This window comes from Thalassophryne amazonica, chromosome 14 (genome assembly GCF_902500255.1).
Source record: "Thalassophryne amazonica chromosome 14, fThaAma1.1, whole genome shotgun sequence".
NCBI lineage: Eukaryota > Metazoa > Chordata > Actinopteri > Batrachoidiformes > Batrachoididae > Thalassophryne > Thalassophryne amazonica.
Window position 1 is genome coordinate 94,274,313 of NC_047116.1, and position 26,996 is coordinate 94,301,308.

A 26,996-nucleotide genomic window follows, 5' to 3' on the forward strand; every position below is an offset into this window, starting at 1 on the left:
TTATAGTCGCCCTAACTGTTGTTTTCATTTCTGTTCTTCCTTGGTAAAAGCCAAGATGATGGGTTGCATAAGTAACCAGCCCCTTTGGTATAATACCTGTAAGTAATCAGTTTAATTGCCAGTTTTATGTTTTGTTTGTCAGACAATTCAGGGGATGGATACATGAACATTTCCAAGTCACTGAATATGTTTTGATAATTTAGAAATTGTAACTTCTGCTGGCACTTAATTTGTGTTGTTTATTAGTGCACAGGTGGCAGACACAAAAGTGCATCCACTGGATAGTAAGCCATGGCAACCACAGTGCCAAAACTCTGCAGTGGTGGTGTTCAGATTCGGCTTACCAGCATTGACGTGGGTACCACCAAATGGAGAGAAGGAACTTTTGAAATCCTGGAAAAAGACAACAAAGTCACTCTCTGTTTAAGATTCAACTGTGGTGGAGCTTCCAAAGTTTTCCAGGTAGTGTGTAGCTTCTGAAGTGCTTACTTCAGAAGTTGTGCATGCAGCCGTCATCTTGTCTGTATTACTGCAATGTATTCTTGTCTCAGTAAGATGTCTCTGTGACTGTGTACAATACAAGTGTTCTGAATTGCTGCTGTGAGGCTTCTCGCCTAGTCATCCAATATTCCCATTCATTGCGCATCTTGACTTTTTTTTTGTTGCATTAATTCCCTATAAAGTTCAGACTCCTGATTCTGATGACATTTATTTGTATAGTGCTTTCAAGAAAACCAAATTCAGAATGTTTTCCAACAAGTAAATTGCAAAGGCACAGGAATAAGGCTTAGCTAAAAATGTACTCTTTTGGTATGAAGAATCTGAATTTATTGCTCTGTGTTGGTTTGTGCCTTCCAGTATTGGGGTGGTTCTATCATAGTGAAGTACTTCCCCTAAGATTACAGTGCTGATAGTTGTTTTTTTTATATCCCTACTGCCTGCCCACCCCGTCTGATCTATAAATCTTTTGAAATTTGGGTGTTGAAATTGTAAGTTCTTATTTGTGAATCATGAGAGTTTGAGCCAGCGTGGCCTAGTAAACCACTCTAAAGTCACTTGGCAACAGTCAAACATATTTTATGAGAAAGAACACAAGAATTTAGGCCTGTACAAATGTTCTAGTCCTCCTTCAGACTTTTGAGATCTTTTGTCATGTTTATATTGGCGTTGCTCCACCAAGCACATTTTCTTAACGTCAGTAAAATAAACCAACTGAAAAACCGCAGTGAATAGAACGAATAGAATAGAATAAGCATGTATAGTTTTTTTTTTTTTTTCTTTTTTCAGCCTTTTTTTTTATCCCCTTCAGCTGAACCAGAATGTGAAGCAAACTTCCCACAATCGGAATCGAATTATGGTGACTTTGAAGGACACCAGCGTCATTACCCTGGATAAGATCCCTCCTACTGTACTTCAGAAGACTAAAGAGTACCTGGACAAGCTGAAACAGGCAAAACCAAGTAATTACACCCATTTACAAAATAGGTTGCTGCAGTCCTCCTATGGAATTCTGCTCAATTCAGAATATTTAAAGCAAGCCAAACTTTGAAGTCAAACTTAGGGCTGATAACAAGAATCTTTTTACATGTGGTAAAACTTCTGCAGTGCTGTGGTCACTATAAAAATGTGTTAATAGGGGAATTCTAAAGATACAATTACGTAGACACCAACACTTCCAATTTCTGTGTACAATAAGGATGGGTATCAATAACTGGTTCCTGTTAAGAATCGATAACAAATCATTCGATCCACTGACATCAGTAGCCTTTTTGGTAATGATTCCGTTATCGGTTCACATTATGCCGGAGCCCCATTTGTTTTTGAGGGTATGTAATTGGGAAAATAATCATTTCTCTAAGTTGATTGCAGACCTGCCGCTTCTGAGAAGCTGCGAAGTGAAGCAGCGGGTTGCAGTGCAAGCTGAGAAGCTTTTCAAAGCAGCAAAGCGCTGGATCTGCAACCCCCCCCCCCCCCCCCCCCCCCAAAAAAAAATTTGAGACGTCCTTCTTTCTTTATGAATTTGCAGCTCATTCAGCTGCAAGACCACAGCCGTCTCATTAATACCTGAATGGAAATGCTTTTGACAAAAACTACACTCACACACACACACACACACTCATCTCCAGCCGCTTAGTCCAATTAAGGGTCACAGGGGGCTATAGCCTATCCCAGCAGTCATAGAACGCGAGGCGTGGTACACCCTGGACAGGACGCCAGTCTGTCGCAGGACCACACGTAGACAAACAAACACATTTTCACCCGCACGTACACCGACAGACAATTTAAAGTTTCCAATCCACCTAACCTGCGTGTCTTTGGATGCGGGAGGAAGCCGGAGCGCCCGGAGAGAACCCACGCAAACTCCACACAGAAAGGCCACAGGTGGGAATCGAACCCATGACCTCGCTGTGAGGCAGCAGTGCTAACCACTAATCTACGTCTACAGATTTTATTTCTGTTTACGTCCAGAGATCTAGGATCCACCATGCACAGATTTTATTTATGTCCAGAGATCAAGGATCCAGTGACCAATTACATAATTATTTATGTCAAGACTCAACAAAATGTTTAGTGTCCAGCAACTTGACTTATTTTTGTGCTTTGCCATATTCTTATCTTTCTGAAATTAGCAGTTTTAAAAGCGTCCCATGGAAGTGCAAACTTCAGTGTTCTTGGGAATCGTTCTGTGAAAAATGAGGCTCATTCACCTGGGGAGAGACAGGTGAGCAATTAAGACAAAAAAAATCTGTATTTTTAAATATTACGTAATGCATATTAAGACAACCATGTTTGTATTTACTATCTGCTTGAACTACTTTCCAGACAACCCCACGGCGGCAGAGCATGGAAGGCAAGGAAGACACAACACCACGGAAACCACTGGGCAGCCCAAGTAGATCAGCGTCTACTCCCACCCGCACTGGACTCTCTGAGAACCGGTATGATGGAAAGTTTCTTTGAACTTGCTCTGTTTGTGTTCTATTGGGAGCATCACAATAACGTGATTACTATGAAACCCATGTCCATGAACATGCTGCCCCATCAGATCCAGCTTGAAGTTTTTTGTCCAGATCACTTGATGTCAGTTAGATGTTTTGTTGGCGCATGACATTTCTTTATTTCATTGCTGGCATATTATTGTAGGTGTAATCCAGAATTGTTCCATGTTGAAGTGCAAGACATTTGAAATGAGAAGACAATCAACACTGGTCTTAATGGCCACCGGAACTCTGCAGTGAGGAACAAGGCTACATAAACTGCATGCAAACAAATTTTACATGTGCCTGTCTGCTAACTTTCCTACTTAAACTAAAATGTAAAAGTACGGTTGGCCAAACTCCCATCTCAAAGATCTGGGTCTGGGCTAATTAATGCATATTTGGACGATTGAGAATCAGATTTATTAGACATGAATTTCACTCCGATTAGTTGACAGCCTGTTTCAGAAACCACAACTCCATTTCGTGCTTGCTAGTGCATCAGCAGCATGGCAGCATGTTTCAGTGGAAAAAAAACCCCAAAAAAAAACAAACAAACAAAAAATCTGTGCTGTCAGGAGTAACTGAATTTTATAGCCTCTGAGTATGCAGTCCGCATTCATACAATCCTCAGGTGCCACGCTTGTGCCCTGAGACTGCTGCTCATTCTCTGCGCCACCCCTGCGCCCCCGTCTCACTAACATAGCAGCACATCTGATTTTTGCAGAACACCAGTTAACAACTTCAGCAGATTTCTCGGGAGCAGTCGTGCTTGACTGTACAAACCAGGAAAGGAGAAACATTTCCAAACAAACAAAAAACATTAAAACAACCAGGGGAAAGTAAAGCGGACAGCTTGCCAAACACACAAACGCTATCTTGCTACTTCCTGAATCGATTTGACACCTCTAACTACTGCCCATTCTCCATGTGTTGTGGAGTTGCATCAGGAAGGTCATCTGGTGCAAACCTTGTCAAATTAGCATGCAGATCCACCTCTGATCTGCTGTGGCGTCCCTGAGTGAAACAAGGCAGAAGCTGAAGGGCCTTAGGTTTAAACGTTTCATTAACTTTCTCATGTATTTGATGACTAACTGGAGATCTTCACTGGTTTGTTCCTCAAAGAGTCGGCCTTTTGGGGATCCTGCTGGTGATTGCAGTCACCTGCTGACATCACCCATTTGAATTAATGTCGTTATTTACTTAGTTGTTAACCTCATTACTAGCCCCAAAATGCTCCTGTTATAACTTATTCAGAATGTGCTGTAGACCTGAAATGCAGGAATGGATGGATGTACGTTAACAAATGAAATGACGATGACACAACATGAAGTACTATCTTGGGTTTATATTGTCTGCAGTGTAACAGAAGTTAAAGGGAAGAATGTAAATGTAAATTGTTGTTTGTTTTTTAGTATTTACATTTTCCATACTGTCCCAGCTTTTTCTGATTTTGGTTGATAAATGGATTGGGATATTTTTCTTAAACCCCTTAAAGCTGATTGTTGACACTGCAACCAACCACATCTGGATTGTTTCATTAAATCTCCATTGTGTTGGTGTACAGAGGCAAAATAAAAAAAATTGTCACTCTCCAAATGTGGTTGTTGCTGACTGTTTTTAAATTCCACAATGATCATATCGGGCTTGTAACTGATTGTGTTCTCTCCCCCCACCTTCAAACCCAGGAGTGAGAAGAGAAAGAGACTCCTTAACTCTGAAAGTGATCTGACAGAGGACTACCCCAAGGAAAATGACTCGTCGAGGTAAAATGCAATTTATAATCACACACGAAGGGCTGGATTTACTGAACGTGTGTAAACATTGTAGCACCAGCAAAAAAACAAACAAAAAAACAAAACAATATCTGTATGCTGATGTACTGTGCACTGAGGATTGCATCTTTTCAGTGCACAAAATAGTGTGTATTGTTCATTTAATATGGTTGTTTTCCTGATCATACAGTTTGTTGTATGTTCACCCAATGGTGCTATTTTGTGGGTTGTGAAAATGTAAATAGCTGAGGTTTGCATGCAGACAGTGAGATTTATCAAAATCAAAAGATTAGTGCATTCTTATGTCTATATATTTTGTTTTTGAAACCTGGGCGTGAACTCACTGTGTTCGACAGACGCGATGCAGTCGCCTCCTCATAGACAGAATTAAAAAAAATTTATTGTAAACTTCAGGCGCATTTAAAGAGGCTTATGTTTTGCTTGTTTTGTTAAAAACAAATGTCTGTGTGCATAACGGGTTAACCATAGTTCTGAGCTTTTCTGCACTGAGCAGAAAGCACGTTTTAGTAAAACTCATGATCATGACTGTTGCTGTAATTTAAAGGATATGTTGCACCGAAATCATATCAAAGATTTAGATTGTTAGTGACCATCCGATGATCGACCGGGATTACTTTGTGCACTTCCTTGACCAGTTTCAAAGTATACAGCATTTGCAACAAACAGCTACAGAGACGTCCGAAAACAAAGTACTCGTGTTTCCGACAGCCGTGACGTAGCTTTTAGAAGCGTTCCAGCGCACGCTTGAATGGAATATAGCTGCTAACGTTAAGAACTGAGGCACAGATTAATTCCAAAGTTTACACAAGTATGATGTTGTGTTATCATAACTTGTTTTTAAGTGATAACTGTTCATTTTGATGCAGTCACGGTAAAAGCAGCAGCCCTCAAAAGGTTTAGGGCACCTGCATGGCCATTAGTCATAAACGCAGCCTGTTAAAATCAAAACAAAATGCTTAAAATTGTATGTAACTGAAAAAAAATGTGTGTGTATCATCGTGTTGCCTGTGAATAACAATGTCAAGGAGGCATTCCACGTCCATGTACAAAGCGGTAATAAAACAGCTGACATGCAGGTTAAAAAGGCGGCAGCAGCCGTTTTAACGTGCATGTCCGTTGTTTGTTTATTCCTGAAAGGGATTCTTCAACATTAACTCATTGAGTGCCAGCCATTTTCAAAGTTCAGAACATCCCAGTGCCAGGATTTTTCAGCATTTGAGTGTTTTTTCAAGACCCATAGAAAATTGAGTTCTATGTCCATGTCAACAACAAACATACCAAAAGAAACTTCAGACTTTCCTTTATCATCAGAAAAAAATGTTTGTTTGTACCTCTTTCCATTCTGTAGTAATTGTCTGCAGAACATGGGTGGGTATCACTAAAAATGCTGATTTCTGACAAAAAAAACAGAAAATTGGCTTTTTGTGACAAGCAACATTTCAAGGAGAAAATGTCTTTGATTATAATTGTTTTTGCTTCAGTGACATCTCAAACATTATGAAAGGTGATCCTATTGTATAATGCACCAAAAAAAAAAAAAAAAAAAAAAAAAAAAAAACGTCAGGGGAGGGACTCCGTCTGTCTCTTCTCTCGGCGGCGCATCTTTTCCCTCTGGCTCCCGCGTATCGGACCTTTTTATTTTTTTCAAAAACCTGATGGATTTGAATCACGTGTGCTTGCATGAGCCTGTCGATTGCGTCATTTGCTTGTAAGCAGCCTTTGTGTGAGGTGTGTGTCGTGTGCTCGGCATTTTTTCATTCCAAGGAAAAAGACGGAACGACTGGAGCAGCGCGACTGCATCACAGTTTGACAGACACTGGGCGACAACGAGGTGGAAACCATTCGGATTAGGAGCGGTACAACCGTAAGACGTCCGCACAACGGTGGAGAGCGAGCCGCGCTCCGGTCCACACTCACACTGCTACCACCCACAGAATGGGTTCCCTTGTGACACCCTCCGTAAAGCTAGGACATATTACTACTCATCACTAATTGAAGAAAATAAGAACAACCCCAGGTTTCTTTTCAGCACTGTAGCCAGGCTGACAGAGTCAGAGCTCTATTGAGCCGAGTATTCCTTTAACTTTAACTAGTAATGACTTCATGACTTTCTTTGCTAATAAAATTTTAACTATTAGAGAAAAAATTACTTATAACCATCCCAAAGACGTATCGTTATCTTTGGCTGCTTTCAGTAATGCTGGTATTTGGTTAGACTCTTTCTCTCCGATTGTTCTGTCTGAGTTATTTTCATTAGTTACTTCCTCCAAACCATCAACATGTCTATTAGACCCCATTCTTACCAGGCTGCTCAAGGAAGTCCTACCATTAATTAATGCTTCGATCTTAAATATGATCAATCTATCTTTATTAGTTGGCTGTGTACCACAGGCTTTTAAGGTGGCAGTAATTAAACCATTACTTAAAAAGCCATAACTTGACCCAGCTATCTTAGCTAATTATAGGCCAATCTCCAACCTTCCTTTTCTCTCAAAAATTCTTGAAAGGTTAGCTGTAAAACAGCTAACTGATCATCTGCAGAGGAATGGTCTATTTGAAGAGTTTCAGTCAGGTTTCAGAATTCATCATAGTACAGAAACAGCATTAGTGAAAGTTAGAAATGATCTTCTTATGGCCTCAGACAGTGGACTCATCTCTGTGCTTGTCCTGTTAGACCTCAGTGCTGCTTTTGATACTGTTGACCATAAAATTTTATTACAGAGATTAGAGCATGCCATAGGTATTAAAGGCACTGCGCTGCGGTGGTTTGAATCATATTTATCTAATAGATTACAATTTGTTCATGTAAATGGAGAGTCTTCTTCACAGACAAAGGTTAATTATGGAGTTCCACAAGGTTCTGTGCTAGGACCAATTTTATTCACTTTATACATGCTTCCCTTAGGCAGTATTATTAGACGGCATTGCTTAAATTTTCATTGTTACGCAGATGATACCCAGCTTTATCTATCCATAAAGCCAGAGGACACACACCAATTAGTTAAACTGCAGGATTGTCTTACAGACATAAAGACATGGATGACCTCTAATTTCCTGCTTTTAAATTCAGATAAAACTGAAGTTATTGTACTTGGCCTGTACTTGTACTTGGTCTGGATGGCATTACCCTGACCTCTAGTAATACTGTGAGAAATCTTGGAGTCATTTTTGATCAGGATATGTCCTTCAATGCGCATATTAAGCAAATATGTAGGACTACTTTTTTGCATTTGCACAATATCTCTAAAATTGGAAAGGTCTTGTCTCAGAGTGATGCTGAAAAACTAATTCATGCATTTATTTCCTCTAGGCTGGACTACTGTAATTCATTATTATCAGGTTGTCCTAAAAGTTCCTTGAAAAGCCTTCAGTTAATTCAAAATGCTGCAGCTAGAGTACTGACGGGGACTAGAAGGAGAGAGCATATCTCACCCATATTGGCCTCTCTTAATTGGCTTCCTGTTAATTCTAGAATAGAATTTAAAATTCTTCTTCTTACTTATAAGGTTTTGAATAATCAGGTCCCATCTTATCTTAGGGACCTCATAGTACCATATCACCCCAATAGAGCGCTTTGCTCTCAGACTGCAGGCTTACTTGTAGTTCCTAGGGTTTTTAAGAGTAGAATGGGAGGCAGAGCCTTCAGCTTTCAGGCTCCTCTCCTGTGGAACCAGCTCCCAATTCAGATCAGGGAGACAGACACCCTCTCTACTTTTAAGATTAAGCTTAAAACTTTCCTTTTTGCTAAAGCTTATAGGCTGGATCAGGTGACCCTGAACCATCCCTTAGTTATGCTGCTATAGACTTAGACTGCTGGGGGGTTCCCATGATGCACTGAGTGTTTCTTTCTCTTTTTGCTCTGTATGCACCACTCTGCATTTAACCATTAGTGATTGATCTCTGCTCTCTTCCACAGCATGTCTTTTTCCTGATTCTCTCCCCTCAGCCCCAGCTAGTCCCAGCAGAAGACTGCCCCTCCGTGAGCCTGGTTCTGTTGGAGGTTTCTTCCTGTTAAAAGGGAGTTTTTCCTTCTCACTGTTGCCAAGTGCTTGCTCACAGGGGGTCGTTTTGACCGTTGGGGTTTTTCTGTAATTATTGTATGGCTTTTGCCTTACAATATAAAGCGCCTTGGGGCAACTGTTTGTTGTGATTCGGCGCTATATAAATAAAATTGATTTGATTTGATACCATTCAGCGAGGCTCGTTGAATGGTATGTTCCAGCTTTCACCTCATGAAATATTCGTTCCATTGAAAGAATGTAAAAACATTCATTATTTGTTTTATATAACGGCTAAAATAGATCCTTGTCAATAGATATTATATTAATTTATAAACAGAAAAGGGACCTACATTTTGGTGCATCACTGCACTGACCTTGTGTGCCCCCCCCCCCCCCCCCCCCCCCCCCAAAAAACCAACAAAAAAAGAGAGAGAGAAAGTTTGTGTACTTCCTCACTCCAGCGAAAAATCACATCAGAAATGTGTCTTTGGTGCATCACTGCTGCTCTGACATCAACAATCCAACACAAACTTTAAATAGGAGTCCAAAAATAATTCTGACAATGTTGTCGGCGATGCCGTGCACCAACTTTGTGTACTTGCTTAAAAAAAAAAAAGACCAGGTTTTCATTCTAACTTCCTCCTAACAGCTCTTCATGCACCCAGACAGCTTACAGCGCAGTGTGTGTGTGTGTGTGTGTGTGTGTGTGTGTGTGTGTGTGTGTGTGTGTGTGTGTGTGTGTGTGTGTGTGTGTGTGTGTGTGTGTGTGTGTGTGTGTGTGTGTGTGTGTGTGTGTGTGTGTATTTGGAGAATTAGCACGGTCAATTAGCTCCTCCAAATCATCAGTCAGCAAAACAAACTCTTCATGTTTAGCTAAATGCTGCCCGCACTAGTGGGCGGGGTTTGCAGAGTGCAATGGTACCAAATGTATGGAACCAAATTTGCACACTAAATGGAACCAAATCGCACTCTAAATGCAACGCAACACAAATGGGACGAATATTCCATGTCTCGTGACATACAAAGCACCGATCAAATATCAAGGACCTACTCAGCCATTAAGACCAGTAATTATGAGCACATATACGCGGAAAGACTTACAATCACATAAAAAAAAAAGAAAAGTGCAACATGTCCTTAAAAGTCACTTTAAAGTGAAGGCTGCGTTTCATGAAAACTGGTGTTTCTCTTAAATAGTGTTATAGTTTTCTGGCTCAACAACACAAACACAGAAACATGTACATCTGTCTCTTAAAGTGCACAGACAGTACCGGTGTGTGTGTGCCCAGTTCTCCGTGCATTCCACCGACAGAATGCAGCATAATTACAGGGGTCGAATGGGTCATAGGTGCCCCCATCCTGCCCATCCATCTGAAATTGTACTCCTCATAATTTTTAACAGATTTGAGATGTTAACCAAATTGCATTCCTTGAAGGTCTAGGTCAAGCCTGATGATGAATGACCTTGACCAAATTTTGAAATTCACAGAGCCAAAACTCATGTCTGTGTGTTTATGAAGATTGTACTCTCAGTAACTTTCCAAGGATTTTAGACAGGTTCATCATATTTGAAGCAGACATGCATCCCTTCAAGGTCTAGGCTAGCTTCAATGATGACTGGCCTTGATCTAATTATGAAGGTTACAGGGCCAGAAATACCCACAATACTGTACTACCAATAATTTTTCAAAGAAATAACACAGATTTGCCAAATTGGGTGCAAGGACACATCTCTTGAAGGTCTAGGTCAAATTAAATGATTAATGGCCTTCACCCAGTTTTGAAGGTCACAGAGCCAAAATATTGTGTACAATGAACACTGACCCTATAAATTTACACTGATTTCATTTGCAGCAGGAATGCATCTCCTGAAGATCTCAGTCAAGTTCCTACTCCGGCCCTGTAGCCTTCATGCCCCTTTCACTCAAACGTCCACATCTTTCTGACACCTTTTCAAAACTAATGAACCCATGATTTACACACGTGTTGTTTCTGGTTGCCTTTTGTTTCTCTGAATGTTGTCTCTCCAGTAGCAACTTGGAAACTTGTCTCCGCAGTGATTATTACAATGAAGTCTGAAGTTGCCTTGTTACGTTCTTATTGTTATGACATGGCTGAATGAAAACATTGCCTGCTCACAAATAAGTATGGGTGACCGAGAACACAAGGTATTTTTTGCTGTTAAATTTAGTTTGAATCACTAAAACTTTTGGGATGTACACCATGTAGAAAAAATGTTGAAGGACACATTTTTATTCTGCACTCTATACAAATTTGTAGCTCATCATAAAGTTGATTGTGGGTTGTTCTGGCAGTCATTTAGGTCCTTTCCACAACCAAATAACTAATTAATATTTTTACTCTTTCTTCTGCTCAGCAACAATAAAGCCACTTTAGACCCATCCAGGAAGTTTCTGCTGAGCTGCAAAGAAAAGCTGAAGCAGTCAGAGGAGAACAGGAATTCAGGTAAAGTTCTGATTAGAAACCTTTGTTCAAATGTTGGCAGGAAATTTGTTAAATTTGGTTGTTGCTGGAGGAATTAAAAAGGAAGTAAAATTTATGCAAATGCATTATAGAATTTAGTCCACAATATATTCTCTATCTATCTATCTATCTATCTATCTATCTATCTATCTATCTATCTATCTATCTATCTATCTATCTATCTATCTATCTATCTATCTATCTATCTATCTATCTATCTATATCTATATATATCTATATATATATAAAGTGCTATGTGTCTAAAAAGATTAATCCAGGTTTTGAGTGTATTTCTTATTGTTACATGGGAAACAACGTATCAGTAGATTCTCACGAATCCAACAAGACCAAGCATTCATGATATGCACACTCTTAAGGCTATGAAATTGGGCTATTAGTAAAAAAAAAAAAAAAAAAAAAAAAAAAGGTAGAAAAGGGGGTGTTCACAATAATAGTAGTGTGGCATTCAGTCAGTGAGTTTGTCAATTTTGTAGAACAAACAGGTGTGAATCAGGTGTCCCCTATGTAAGGATGAAGCCAGCACCCGTTGAACATGCTTTTCTCTTTGAAAGACTGAGGAAAATGGGACGTTCATGACATTGATCAGAAGAACAGCGTAGTTTGATTAAAAAGTTGATTGGAGAGGGGAAAACTTATACGCAGGTGCAAAAAAATTATAGGCTGTTCATCTACAATGATCTCCAATGCTTTAAAATGGAAAAAAAAAAAAACCCAGAGACACATGGAAGAAAACGGAAAACAACCATCAAAATGGATAGAAGAATAACCAGAATGGTAAAGGCTCACCCACTGATCAGCTCCACGATGATCAAAGACAGTCTGGAGTTACCTGTAAGTGCTGTGACAGAAGACGCCTGTGTGAAGCTAATTTATTTGAAAGAATCCTCTGCAAAGTCCCTCTGTTAAATAAAACACATGTGCAGAAGAGGTTACAATTTGCCAAAGAACACATCAACTGGCCTAAAGAGAAATGGAGGAATATTTTGTGGACTGATGAGAGTAAAATTGTTCTTTTTGGGTCCAAGGGCTGCAGACAGTTTGTGAGATGACCCCCAAACTCTGAATTCAAGCCACAGTTCACAGTGAAGACAGTGAAGCATGGTGGTGCAAGCGTCATGATATGGGCATGTTTCTCCTACTATGGTGTTGGGCCTATATATCGCATACCAGGTATCATAGATCAGTTTGGATATGTCAAAATACTTGAAGAGGTCAAGTTGCCTTGTGCTGAAGAGGATATGCCCTTGAAATGGGTGTTTCAACAAGACAATGACCCCAAGCACACTAGTAAACTAGTAATGCCTCGCAGATATGAAGAAATCATGAAAAACTGTGGTTATACAACTAAATACTAGTTTAGTGATTCACAGGATTGCTAAAAAAGCAGTTTCAACATAATAGTTTTGAGTTTGTAGCGTCAACAACAGATGCTACTATTATTGTGAACACCCCATTTTCTTTTCTTTTTACTAATAGCCCAATTTCATAGCCTTAAGAGTGTGCATATCATGAATTCTTGGTCTTGTTGGATTTGTGAGAATCTACTGAATCTACTGGTACCTTGTTTCCCATGTAACAATAAGAAATATACTCAAAACCTGGATTAATCTTTTTAGTCACATAGCACTACTATTATTCTGAACACTACTGTAGGTGTGTGTGTGTGTGTGTGTGTGTGTGTGTGTGTGTGTGTGTGTGTGTGTGTGTGTGTGTGTGTATATATGTGTATATGTGTGTGTATATATATATATATATATATATATATATATATATATATATATATATATATATATATATATATATATAGTCAGATAACTTAAAAGTTATCTTTGATAAAGATAAACCAAGCTATTAAAATCTTTTGTCTTCACGTTGTGGTTTCACCTGCTTTCTGTATTATTTTTTTTCCTGTTTAAAACATTAGAATTTTGATTTAAATTTAATTTTTACAATAGTAATTCCTTAAATTTAAGTGCTAAGAATTTCCATAGTTGCACCATTTCCTGTATTAAGAAATAGAATGATAGAATGTAGAATAGAATTACGTGTATGAGCAAAATAAAGATATTCCTGCATGAACTTTGTCCCAATGCCGTCTTCCTCTCAGCTCCACTGGCTTCAGCTCCACTTCAGCCATCATCATTCTATGGCAGCCGGTCTGTGACTAAAGACTACAGCCAGAGCCACTCATCACTAGACAGGTGAGTGTCTGCAGAGGTTGACTAAAATGCTAATAAATCTTTCAGTCCTAAAATATAAGGTGTCAAAGAAGCGGCATTTCAGTATGGTTTGGATACCAAGTTTTCATGTCTTTTTTTTTTTTTTTTTTTTTTTTTTTTTTTTTTTTTACAATATTGCTAATTTTTCCTTCCCACTGTAGCCAAGTGCTTGCTCACAGGAGGTCGTTTTGACCGTTGGGGTTTTACATAATTATTGTATGGCCTTGCCTTACAATATAAAGCGCCTTGGGGCAACTGTTTGTTGTGATTTGGCGCTATATAAAAAAATTGATTGATTGACTTTTAAATTTAATAAAAACAGAGAAAAGTTGTACAGTTTAAACTCGCCTAGACCGTCATTGTTTAAACCGGACATTCACACTCACTGGACAAAAGCAAAAGTGCCAATGCTTTTGTATGGTTTTCATTTAATAAACGGTTTTTGTATAATGGATTTTCGCTCACATCAGGCAAAACGTCCTGTCCGATTGTAATGCATTTTAATTAAAAACCCCTCGCATGTACCGGACAGGGCAGTCTGGATGTACCCAGCAACAGAGGTACGAACTGATCTAAACCGCTTTAGATCAGAGCCCTCTGTGTGGCTCGCCGGAGCCTGAGGCACACCTGCTAAATCATGCAGACCGCAAAGGGCTGTGATTTGTTACTATTCTGGTTTCATTCCTTCCTTTCTCGTCATATTTTAAAAGTTTTGCAGTGCGCACGCTTATTCCCTTTTGATCATGGATCAAATACGTTTGGCAGAAAAGTCCACAAATACGACCAACTTTACCACAAGGATTCAGAAAAAGCAGCTCAAATGACCTGCAGTTCATGGAAGGAAATTGTACACCTTACCTTTGGTTTAAAGGTTGATGATTGTATAAAGAAGCTCATTGAGAGACAAATTAATGCAGAAAAAACACCATTGTTGCTGCAAATTGCATAAAGACGCAATGTAGAACTTTAAAAGAATAACGTGCATGTCAACGTAACTGCGTGGCCACAGAGTTGCAGAGGTGCAGAAGCATAAATGAGGCTTTAGTATTTTAAGGTACCACTTCTGCAGCGGACTTAGAAAGAAAGAGTGACTCAACCAAATGCAATATTTTTAATACACATAATGCCTGGCAGGATGGATCTCATCAACCCCTGGGGCCTTGCAATACAGCATTCAAAGGACAAAAATGGAGAGATTTTATTCCAAACAAAACATTTTTTTTTTTTTTCCTCGATAGTAATGCGTGATAATTTAGTCTTAGTGTTTTAGAACACTGACATAGTGTCGGTTTTGTCATGAAAAAATGGTCGTTGACAAACATGTCTTGTCTGATTAAAATAAACACTAGGCTCCACACCGTCATCAAAATTCCATGAACATGTGCCACAAATTTTGAGGAATCCTGGTGACAAACTATCCAACACGGGTGAAACCATAACTGACTTTGGGTCTATTTTAGGATTAGACATAGACGACCCGAGGAAATGTATGTCAATAATCAAACTAGTTCCAGACTGTATGATCTTTGGAACTGTTTGACTGTAGTCCCAAGGTAAATCTTGGTTCCTCAACAGAGTTGGCCCTTAAGGGGTTTTTTGTGAGTCTCTGGTCATGTTGTGGTAACTGAATGTTGTGGGCTAGTGAAGGCTTGTAGAGTAGCTGCCTTGGGGATTTGGTTCATACCAGTGGTGTCCAAAGTATTCCAGAAAGGGCCAAGAGGGTGCAGGTTTTCTTTGCAGCCACTGACTTCACCAGGTGATTTCACTGATTAGCATCACTTTGAGCAGATGGGATGAGTTCATCAGTGAAATCACCTGCTGGAATCAGTGGTTGCAAAGAAAACCTGCCCCTTCTGGGCCCTTTCTGGAAAACTTTGGACACCACTGGTTTATACAAATGCCTCTCTTTTATTGTAATTATTGACACCTTTTTCTGTATGTATTCTGTATGTGTCACTCAAATCTCAGGCCATCCAATACACCACAGTCCAGTACTGCTAAAAGAAGCCTTGCACTTCCAAACCATTCCACCCCTTTCAAGAAAGTACGGCCGTCTCTGGACTACAGTGGCTGGAACAAGCAGAGGCCCTCCACCTTGGCCCAGCCTCAGTCTACGCTGCAAGGGTAAGAAATGTGAAGTAGGGGTGCACCAGATCACAGAACTCGAGTTCAGATTGGATAACTGTTTTTAGTCACAAATCAGATCAGTTTTCGCGTTATGAATTTCAATTTATTTAGTTTATATTGTGCCAGATCACAACAAAGCTGCCTCAAGGCACTTCACTCAAGTAAGTCCTAATCTTACCAACCCCTAGAGCAAGCACACAGGCGACAGCGGTAAGGGGGGGTGGGGGGGGGTGACCCACTGCTTAGGCCATTCTACTTAAAAGGTTTACAGTGCAGATCACAACACAAGCAAAAGAAGCAAAACAGGAATGTAGTAAAAGATGTAACAAATATCAGTACAAACGTACCAGTGAATAATGACACCTGCATTTTTAATTTGAAATTTTTATTCAAAATTATGTCTACATTATCTGGATTAGGGTAACCATAATGACAGTAAGAACTTTATTTATCTTGCTTGTTTCTTTTTGGTGGTTAATTGACACCGATGACAACCTTTAATTGTTGATGTGTCGTCTTGTGGCTGAAGAGGCAGATCTGCACCTCCACTGGCAGATCCAGGGCAGGGCACGATGCTGGGCCTGCTGCACTTGCCATTGATGTCATGTCTGCCTCTTCAGCTCTTTAATTTTCCCTTTCTGAGTCGAAATGCTTGACACCCTGGGTGATGGTCTTGACCCAGTTTGGTTGGTCCAAGTGCTTGGGTCTGTGGCACAGGCGAGCACAACCTTGTTGTGGTCATGATGGCACTTTTTTGGCTCTCCAGATGCCCTCAACAAACAACATCTTTAGAAGCCGGTTTCCTGGCATTCAGATGACATGCCCAAGCCACCTCAGTTGTCTGGTGATGATGTAGACTTTGATACTGGTCATAACAGCATGCTCCAGGAACCCTTATGTACGGCACTCTGTCCTTCCATGTCAGTCCCATGATGCACTGGAGACATCTGATATGGAACTTCATCTTTTTCAAATGGCGTTCGTAGAGGTTCCATGACGCGCCACACAGGAGTGTGGAAAGATGCTTTGCACTGTATCCTTTAGTTGTGGTTCTGGAATGCACTCAGCCACCTGAAAGCAACAGAAACAGCATTCAAGTGGTGGCTGATCACTTTTGTCGAAGACACCATAGTTGGAGGTGGTGCTACTGGCTGTTCTTCAGCCTGACATCATTGATGATGTCTCTCGGAGGATGATGTCTCTTGGAGAACAGGATGCTGGAGGACCTTGGCCTGAGTCTGGTTGATCTAAAGACCAGCTCTGGAATAATACCCATCTATAATGTTGATGGCATGCTGTGACGACTTCAGGAGATGAGACCCAAAGGTATCGTCATCAGCATACTGATACTCATTATATAGTACTTTCAGGATCAACACATTTGTCCTCCTGAGCAGGCACACCAGACGTATTTTGGAGCTCAGTGGACTCCCAGCCCTCATCTCATGGTGGCACGGGAAGATGAGGTGCACACTCACCGATCTGAATGATCACAGTGATTGTGTGTGCACATTCTATCTTCAACTCCTGATATTTTGGAGTGATTACCTTAGCCTTTCCATTCTCCTCGGTGCAGTTTTGGCTGTCCTACAAAGTGCAGACAAGTAGAGTACTGAGTAGAATGAAAGTTGTTGCCTGTCTTTATTCAAATTATTAGTTTGAGACTAGGATTTAATCATTTCACTCGTTCTCTAAGACCCAGCACATCCACTTCATTTCAAGTCATTGTCTTATTGTTTTATGGCAGTTGGCATCCAGCTTAATGGTGCATTAATGTTACATTTTGCTTCCAAATGTAGATCAGACAGTAAGTACCTCGTTCAAATCGGTGCACAGGCGCACCAGCTTGTCACATGTGTAGATGGTGCCATCATGTGGCCGTAGGTGATGATGCAGTATCTTATTTATTTTTACATAATTCACTTCAAAATGTCACAGTTCAGGCCAAACAAGTCTGCAGCAGTTTTTAATTTTTTCCTTTTAGGCCCAAGTGACAGACATCTGCAGTGCCCTCCCTTTGCTTAGTTACGCTTATGGGTTGAGAAAAAAACCCTTCGTAATTGTTATATAAAACGTGTGCCATAGATTCTCAAACCTGGGAAACACGTGCTACATGAACGCCATCCTGCAGTCTCTCTTCAGCCTCCCCTCCTTCTCCATTGATCTGCTGAAGCAGAGCATCCCATGGAAGAAGGTGCCTATCAACGCGTTGCTCAGGTACCACGTTTTCTTTTTCAACACGTATTCAGACATTGCCGTGTATGTGTGCATACTCAGCTTTAAAGTGGACCTTCCCACTAGTCAGTGTGTGCCTTACAGTTATCCTGGAGCCTGGAGAATTTCACATGGCTCTGTGTCCTCCTCCTTTCAGCAGACTGACAGCACTCAGTGTGTGTGAGACTTTGCTGCAGAAAGTTAGTTGCTCATTGTTTAATGACAGAACACAGAAAGAAAGAAATGTTTGTAATATCAACAAAAATTGGAAGAAGAGCCTTTTCAGCTACTGGAAAACACTTTTTTAATCTGTCACAAAAGGAATGTGGAACAACATGCGCAGTGGAATGAATATCTATGATATATAGTGAGGAAAATCAGTATTTGAACACCCTGCGGTTTTGCAAGTTCTCCCACTTAGAAATCATGGAGGGGTCTGAAATTTTCATCTTAGGTGCATGTCCACTGTGAGAGACATAATCTAAAAAAAAAAAAATCTGGAAATCACAATGTGTGATTTTTTTTTTTTTTTTTTTTTTTAAGCATTTATTTGTATGTTAATGCTGCAAATAAGTATTTGATCCTCTACCAACCAGCAAGAATTCTGTCTCTCACAGACCTGTTAATTTTTCTTTAAGAAGCCCTCTTATTCTGCACTCTTTACCTGTATTAATTGCACCTGTTTGAACTTGTTACCTGTATAAAAGATACCTGTTCACACACTCAATCACACTCTAACCTGTCCACCATAGCCTAGACCAAAGAGCTGTCTAAGGACACCAGGGACAAAACTGTAGACCTGCACAAGGCTGGGATGGACTACAGGACAACAGGCAAGCAGCTTGGTAGAAGACAACTGTTATGATTATTTATTAGAAAGTGGAAGAAACACAAGATGACTGTCAGTCTCCCTCGGTCTGGGATTCCATGCAGATCTCACTGTGGGGTAAGGATGATTCTGAGAAAGCTCAGAACTACACAGGACCTGGTCAATGACCTGAAGAGAGCTGGGACCACAGTCACAAAGATTACATTAGTAACACATGATGCTGTCATGGTTTAAAATCCTGCAGGGCAGCAAGGTCCCCCTGCTCAAGCCAGCACATGTCCAGGCCCGTTTGAAGTTCACCAGTGACCATCTGGATGATGCATGGGAGAAGGTCATGTGGTCAGATGAGACCACAATAGAGCTTTTTGGAATCAACTCCACTTACCATGTTTAGAGGATGAGAACAACCCCAAGAAAACCATCCCAACCGTGAAGCATGGGGGTGGAAACATCATACTCTGGGGGTGCTCTTCTGCAAAGGGGACAGGACGACTGCACCGTATTGAAGGGAGGATGGATGGGGTCATGTATTGCGAGATTTTGGCAAACAACCTCCTTCCCTCAGTAAGAGCATTGAAGATGGGTCATGGCTGGGTCTTCCAGCATGACAATGACCCCAAACACACAGCCAGGGCAACTAAGGAGGGGCTCTGTAAGAAGCATTTCAAGGTCCTGGAGTGGCCTGGCCAATCTCCAGACCTGAACTCAATAGAAAATCTTTGGAGGGAGCTGAAACTCCAAACCTGAAAGATCTAGAGAAGATCTGTATGGAGGAGTGGACCAAAATCCCTGCTGCAGTGTGCAGACCTGATGAAAAACTACAGGAAACGTTTGACCTCTGTAATTGCAAACAAAGGCTACTGTACCAAATATTAACATTGATTTTCACAGGTGTTCAATACTTATTTGCAGCAGTAACATACAAATAAATAATAATAATAAAAAAAAATCATACATTGTGATTTCCAGATTTTTTTTTTTTTTAAGATTATGTCTCTCACAGTGGACATGCACCTAAGATGAAAATTTCAGACCCCTCCATGATTTCTAAGTGGGACAACTTGTAAAATCGCAGGGTGTTCAAATACTTATTTTCCTCACTGTAGCTAAAATGTTACTAAGTAAGAGCTGCATACAAGGGCTTCAGCAGCCTCTTTGCTCTGATCCTGTCAGATCTCAGAAGCTAACTGGAGTGGCTCCTGGTTAGTCATTGGATGGAAATCCTTTTTGACACACTCACAAGCGGAGAACCTTTGGCCATGTGACATTCTCTTGCGCTAGCTTTGGCTCTGAGTGAGGGGTCGTGTTCAAACTAGATGCAGATTCTTGGTGAGAACTTGTACTTTCCCAACATGGTCAAATGAAGTGTCTCTGACATTCTGTTGTTGATCTATTAATAGATACATGAGGCTAAGTTGATCATGATGCAGGGGGCCATCATTGGGGATCAGAGGGTAAACTGATTGTGTGTGCAACAACTTCTCTCACTTTAGGCGGTTTGCACATCTTATGGCGAAGAAGGATGTGGGCTGTCCAGAGACAAAGAAGGATCTCCTGAGGAAAGTTAAGAGTGCCATCTCTTCCACCGCTGAGCGCTTCTCTGGGAATATGCAGAATGTAAGCTTTTAAGAATTGTTTATTTATTTGCTGTGCTTGATTTGGTCTTACATGCTTTCTTGTTCCTCAGGATGCTCATGAGTTCCTCAGCCAGTGTTTGGACCAGCTGAAGGACGATGTGGACAAAATAAACAAAAGCTGTTCAAATGAAGCCACAGCCTCCTTGTCTTCTAATGCAGTGTGTGAGGATGGCCACCAGGTGGCAGGAGTGCCCGGTGAAGAAGTGGGCACCTCCCGCAGCTATACCTGCCCTGTGGCGGTGAATATGGAGTTTGAGGTGCAACATACAATCACTTGCAAAAGGTGAGCCAGATTTGGTGTTTAGTGGTAGAAGCAGGAGTTAAAAATCAGCATCTTCACTCAGGAAGTTCATTTAAAAAGGCATCTCTGGTTTTTGTTTATTTGCTCGTCTTTCCTTGTGCTTTTCATTGATAGAATAAGTGTCTCATTAGCTTTTTACAGATGGTGGTTGATAATTTATCCCATTGCTTCCATATAGAGTCTACAGATTTCCTCTCGAGTTAGAACAGTCTTTGTCTTCAGATGACTTTTTCTGTGTGAACGTCACACTGCATAACACAACTCTGGCTACAACCTATTTAATTCTCCAGCAGAACATATTTTATGCCTTTCTGATGTGTTGCAGCTGTGGCGAGGTTGTGACAAAGCGTGAGCAATTCAACGACTTGTCCATAGACTTACCACGCAAAAAGAAGACGCTGCTGCTTCGGTCCATCCAGGATTCTCTGGACCTATTTTTCAGAGTGAGTCTGGAACAGACTTGCTATAAGGATTCTTTTGAAGCTATGACAGGTGGTGGTGTTGTCGTCCCTTAACCAATGAGACGCTGGTGTTATCCCCGTCTACACCTGTCTGTATGTTCTTGAGTGAGATACAGAACTCCAAATTGTTCCTGGTGTGTGGTTGAGCACCTTGTATGTCAGGTCCTGATGTCATTGTGAGCGTGTGTTTGAATGGGTGATCTTGAGGTGTCATTGTAGAGTCTTTTGAGAAACTGATGTCTGATGGAATGACAACATACAGTTAAGTCTATGCACCTTTTAGGAAGGTGCCTTTCTGAGCATCATTTACCACTTAGTGGCACCTAAACATAAGGTGTAACTGGTTGTTTAATCTCTGAAGATGTAAAAATTAAAGTCATTAACTTTTGCAGATGGAGGAAATCGAGTATTCCTGTGAGAAGTGCAATGGGAATGCCGCAACAGTGACGCACAAATTCAGCAAACTGCCCAGGTATTTCTTAACTAAATACACTCTTTGCATCATACGTCTTCAGTACGCTCTGAGACACAGCTGGTATCTCCGGGGGTTTGACATGAACTTTCATTTGCACCTGCTTTCCAGCCATGTATCAGCTGAAATTCACCATCTGTTCACAGTTTACCTCAAGAATCAGTCAGTAGTATTTAGAATTTCCAAAAGATTAATCAGAAAGAAGACTTAACCACACAAACTATGCTAGAGGCCGCACAGACTTTATATCATTCAGGAAGGAGGCCCAAATAAACATTCAGGAAGTCGTGAGCTTTTGACTCCAAGATCCAACCGAACATCACAAGTAACTGACGAGGAAAACTGGGACATCATCCACCTTAAAGAAATGCCTGTCGACTAAGGAAGAACCCATTAATCCAGGATGGTATTGCCTTTGTTCTGGTGATGAACTGTTAAATGTAGCTTTGTTAATGCCTGCGTTGGAATTTTGTTCTGATTGCCCAAAGGTCCACTTTACCTTCATGCTGGCATTAATTTTGACCCCTGCCTGCTTTAAGCATTTGCTACTGAACACTAGTGAGCGAGAGGTTTTTAGAGGAATAAGAGGACAGTTATTTCACACCTTGCTTCAGTTTTTGTGGCTGCCCACTGCTCCTCCTGGTTGGATTGTGCCTAACTGTAATTGGGGTTTCATTGTATGACTATGTATTCATCTACAGGTGCAATGACAGTAAAGCCCGTCTTCCTTCTTCTCCATGCTTTTGTCCCTCCCAGAGTGCTGATCCTACACTTAAAACGTTACAGCTTTAATGCCCAGTTGTCTGTGAACAGCAAACTGGGCCAACAGGTGGTGATTCCGCGGTACCTAACCCTGCTGTCACACTGCACTGAAGCCACACGCCCCCCTATCAGTCTCAACTGGAGTTCCCAGAATGCTACGTGAGGCCCAAACCACTTGGAATGCTTTCATCATTTTAATCATTGTGACGTCTAGATCAACAGAGAATAATAACGTGATAATTTCCTCCTCAGGCTCAGAACACTCAAAATGTTTCAGGCTGTCACATCCTCCACAATACCTCTCCGGTAAGTCCCAGTGCTTCTCCAAACCTTTAAAAATGATGAACAGGAAAATAGATTGGTTTGTATCTGCAGTGTTTACAGCTCTGAACCACAGGCATAATCAGATGTTCCCAAATGTTATAAAAATACTAATTTTTCAGAAGTTATAACAGTGTTTGGATTCAAGCTAATACAGCTGTATTACCAGAATGATGAGTCCCAGTTTGTATCAGGCAATAACTGATGTTTTATAGCCCAGAAGAAGCAATGGGGGCCAAAGTGCCTCCACTCAGCCAAGCTACAGTTGGTGTAGGGTCTGGATGTTGGTTCTTTGTCAGGGATTTAAATGTGCATTTCACACAAATTGGTTCTGTTTTATGAGTTCGGTCAATGTTTCTACGGATTCTAGGAAGCCTGGAGGGAAAGCAGCGAATTCCAGTTGCAACTCTCTTCTTGTGGAGTCTGACAGTGAAGAGGAGCCCAACAGAAAGGTCAACTCGAGCCGTAAGCGGCGGCTCAGCAGCTGCCTGCCTGACGATGATGACCGGCCAGTGGAGGTGCACATCAGTTCATAGACGCTGATGTGAAAGGATTACTTTTTTTTTATTTGTTCTGACATATTGACACTTTGATGTTTGCAGCGGGGAGCGACAGTGGATCCGTCAGACTTCAGTGGTATAAATGACGATGACATGTTGGCGGCAGTTTTGGAGATGAGTCGTCAAGAGGCTGGCCTCCCCGCTCCACGTTCGCCGCAGGAAGAGAAGTCCAGCAGCCCCGACACAGGCTTTGGAGATGGGGATTCTCGTGAGATGGCCTACCAGGCAGATTTGATTGACACAGACTCAAAACAGCCGACAGGTATTTATTTCCCCAGCACTGGTGACAGTGTAGGGCATTGACAGCAAAAATGTAGATGAGTGGTTGAGTGAGTGAGTTTGTCCATTCCAGATAGCTTGTGGAGAAAAGAACACTAAAAGAATAAATACGACCATCTTGTACCTCATTAAACTGAAATAACATGAGGACAAACACTGTTAAGTTTGATGAACTTTGATGCACCAAATCATTGGACAGAGCAACTTTGGTACACAAGGTCACCTCACTAAGACCTCAGACAAGTTTAACACTGAGTGCGTTTCAATCCCAGATATGGCCACTATAGGGTAGCCTCAAGATTAGATCACGAAACCCACAAGGACTTCTTGGATTGTGATGAAACTTGCCATTATGAGTAATACCTTAAGACCTTGCACACGTTTGAGGTTTGGCAGAGAAGTACAGTTTACACCCCATTTACACCTGGCATTAAAAAAAATATATCTTATTCAGATGTGCCTTCAGTGAACACGTTGAAATCAGATTAAGATTTGATGTCTGTTTCATGTTCTTCTGGTTGGTGCAGGTTTTAAAACAAAACACAAGGGGGTAGCTTTTTTTTTTTTTTTTTTTTCTCGTTTCAAATTGGGGGAAGAAGCCATCTTCAACAGCAAGAATACCGCAAATGTAGGCAGAGGAGAATGTTGACTTATGTAACTGCTTCTGTTTGGATGCAGGAGTGTGTGATTGTGTGGAATCACTGTCAGTGAAGGTTCACTGACATGTCTTGTGTTTTGGCATAATGTAGATGTGCTGGATTCCCTGGACTTGACCATGGATGAGAACAAAGAAAACCAGACACCAGAGGGTGTGCAGCAGGGGGAACTGGACTGGGTCCAACAGTACAGTCTGGATCAGGAGAGGGAGGAGCAAGAGCTGCAACAGGCTCTGGCCCAGAGCCTCCAAGAACATGTAAGACTAAAGAAAGCTCTGTCATCTGCAAACAATGACAGTCCAACGTTGCCCTGAATATACATCCTTTATTATAATAAGTCTATTTGGTGAAAGACACAGCATTTGGGGCTGCCATTATCTACTAGATATCGTCCTGATAGGGCTCTCCCAGTTTGGACATAAATACACCTAACCTTAGTCTGCTGTTACAGTCATACTTACAATCATAATTCCTCTTTTCAAACCATATCTCCTCTACCCCTCCAACACACACAAATTCCAATATTTTTTTTTATTAATTTGTGTTTTCTTAATCTCTGTGCTGATGTGTGTCTTGAACTCTCAACTCCTGCTGAATCTGCTTTGTGATAGAATTCCCTCTGCTTTCCACATTAAAATGCTAATCAATTAGTCAATCAGTAATTTTTTGTTATATTTCATATCTGTGACATCTGTGCTATTGGTCTACACTTCTTTGGATTGATGGGTCCTCCCAGGGTTTGCTGATTGATATGATATAATCACCACCCCTTTCCAACCACTTTGGCACTTTTCCACCTTTTCATACATTATTATATGAGCATCTTGATAGATACTCAAACATCTACTGTACCTGTCCTGGACACCCTGAGCACTATGAAAACAATATTGTAACGCAGATCCTGTACTCCATACAGGCTGCGTGCACAAGTAACGTGCATTTTTCTGTGATCATGGTATAACTTGGATTTGTATTGCATAATTGTGTAGTGCCATCTTAAGTCATAATCTCTCCCTGGTTCTTGTATAGAATATGGGTATTTTAGAGACTGATATGACCCCACTTAAGTCATGTCAGTCTCTAAAACAGTTTGGTTATTTTGAAGTTAAAGGTCAGCAGGAATATACCTCCCAGTTGTATTGTCATTGGCAGTTCTGTTATGGCAGTTGTCAATATCTAACGTTTGCAAACTTGCACCATTAACAAACGCTAGAGAAGCTGTTGTGTTGTGCCATCATGACTGAGGGATGTCCTTAAAAACAAAAAAAAAAAAAAAAAAGTAATCCTGTGGACCTCACTAAAACATGTACATGGAGGCTGGGAAGAAAACTCACATCCAAAACGTTGCTGGAGACAGGATATAATGTTCACATTTGTCAAACCTCTTGATGATGACATAAAGTTGTCACCACTTTGTCTGTAGGAAGCCCAAGAATTGAGGGAAGACGATGATCTGAAGAGGGCAACTGAGCTCAGTTTACAAGGTACTCAGTTCTCAAAACAACTAAACGGGCCAGTGTGTGTGTGTGTGTGTGTGTGTGTGTGTGTGTGTGTGTGTGTGTGTGTGTGTGTGTGTGTGTGTGTGTGTGTGTGTGTGTGTGTGTGTGTGTGTGTGTGTGTGTGTTTAAAAACAGACCATCACCTGTAGCTTTAGAGTGTGTTCTAAAGGTTAATTATGGAGTTCCACAAGGTTCTGTGCTAGGACCAATTTTATTCACTTTATACATGTTTCCCTTAGGCAGTATTATTAGACGACATTGCTTAAATTTTCATTGTTACGCAGATGATACCCAGCTTTATCTATCCATGAAGCCAGAGGACACACACCAATTAGCTAAACTGCAGGATTGTCTTACAGACATAAAGACATGGATGACCTCTAATTTCCTGCTTTTAAACTCAGATAAAACTGAAGTTATTGTACTTGGCCCCACAAATCTTAGAAACATGGTGTCTAACCAGATCCTTACTCTGGATGGCATTACCCTGACCTCTAGTATTACTGTGAGAAATCTTGGAGTCATTTTTGATCAGGATATGTCATTCAATGCGCATATTAAACAAATATGTAGGACTGCTTTTTTGCATTTGCGCAATATCTCTAAAATTAGAAAGGTCCTGTCTCAGAGTGATGCTGAAAAACTAATTCATGCATTTATTTCCTCTAGGCTGGACTATTGTAATTCATTATTATCAGGTTGTCCTAAAAGTTCCCTGAAAAGCCTTCAGTTAATTCAAAAAGCTGCAGCTAGAGTACTGACAGGGACTAGAAGGAGAGAGCATATCTCACCCATATTGGCCTCTCTTCATTGGCTTCCTGTTAATTCTAGAATAGAATTTAAAATTCTTCTTCTTACTTACAAGGTTTTGAATAATCAGGTCCCATCTTATCTTAGGGACCTCATAGTACCATATCACCCCAATAGAGTGCTTCGCTCTCAGACTGCAGGCTTACTTGTAGTTCCTAGGGTTTGTAAGAGTAGAACGGGAGGCAGAGCCTTCAGCTCTCAGGCTCCTCTCCTGTGGAACCAGCTCCCAGTTCAGATCAGGGAGACAGACACCCTCTCTACTTTTAAGATTAGGCTTAAAACTTTCCTTTTTGCTAAAGCTTATAGTTAGGGCTGGATCAGGTGACCCTGAACCATCCCTTAGTTATGCTGCTATAGACTTAGACTGCTGGGGGGTTCCCATGATGCACTGAGTGTTTCTTTCTCTTTTTGCTCTGTTTGCACCACTCTGCATTTAATCAGTAGTGACTGATCTCTGCTCCCCTCCACAGCATGTCTTTTTCCTGATTCTCTCCCTCAGCCCCAACCAGTCCCAGCAGAAGACTGCCCCTCCCTGAGCCTGGTTCTGCTGGAGGTTTCTTCCTGTTAAA

At 41.0% G+C, this 26,996-nt stretch overlaps 1 protein-coding gene across 1 annotated transcript; it reads left to right on the forward strand.

Moving 5' to 3' along the window:
* The first annotated feature begins 291 nt into the window (after positions 1–291).
* Positions 292–24,432, forward strand: usp37 (ubiquitin specific peptidase 37). Its single transcript, XM_034186092.1, has 17 exons — positions 292–462; positions 1,310–1,450; positions 2,824–2,939; positions 4,667–4,744; positions 11,153–11,241; positions 13,388–13,481; positions 15,468–15,623; positions 17,712–17,843; positions 20,163–20,286; positions 20,357–20,589; positions 20,933–21,050; positions 21,461–21,540; positions 22,297–22,461; positions 22,555–22,608; positions 22,994–23,141; positions 23,226–23,445; positions 24,212–24,432. Exons 1-17 carry the CDS (start codon positions 292–294, stop codon positions 24,430–24,432), a joined length of 2,340 nt encoding a protein of 779 aa, XP_034041983.1.
* Positions 24,433–26,996: the final 2,564 nt, after the last annotated feature.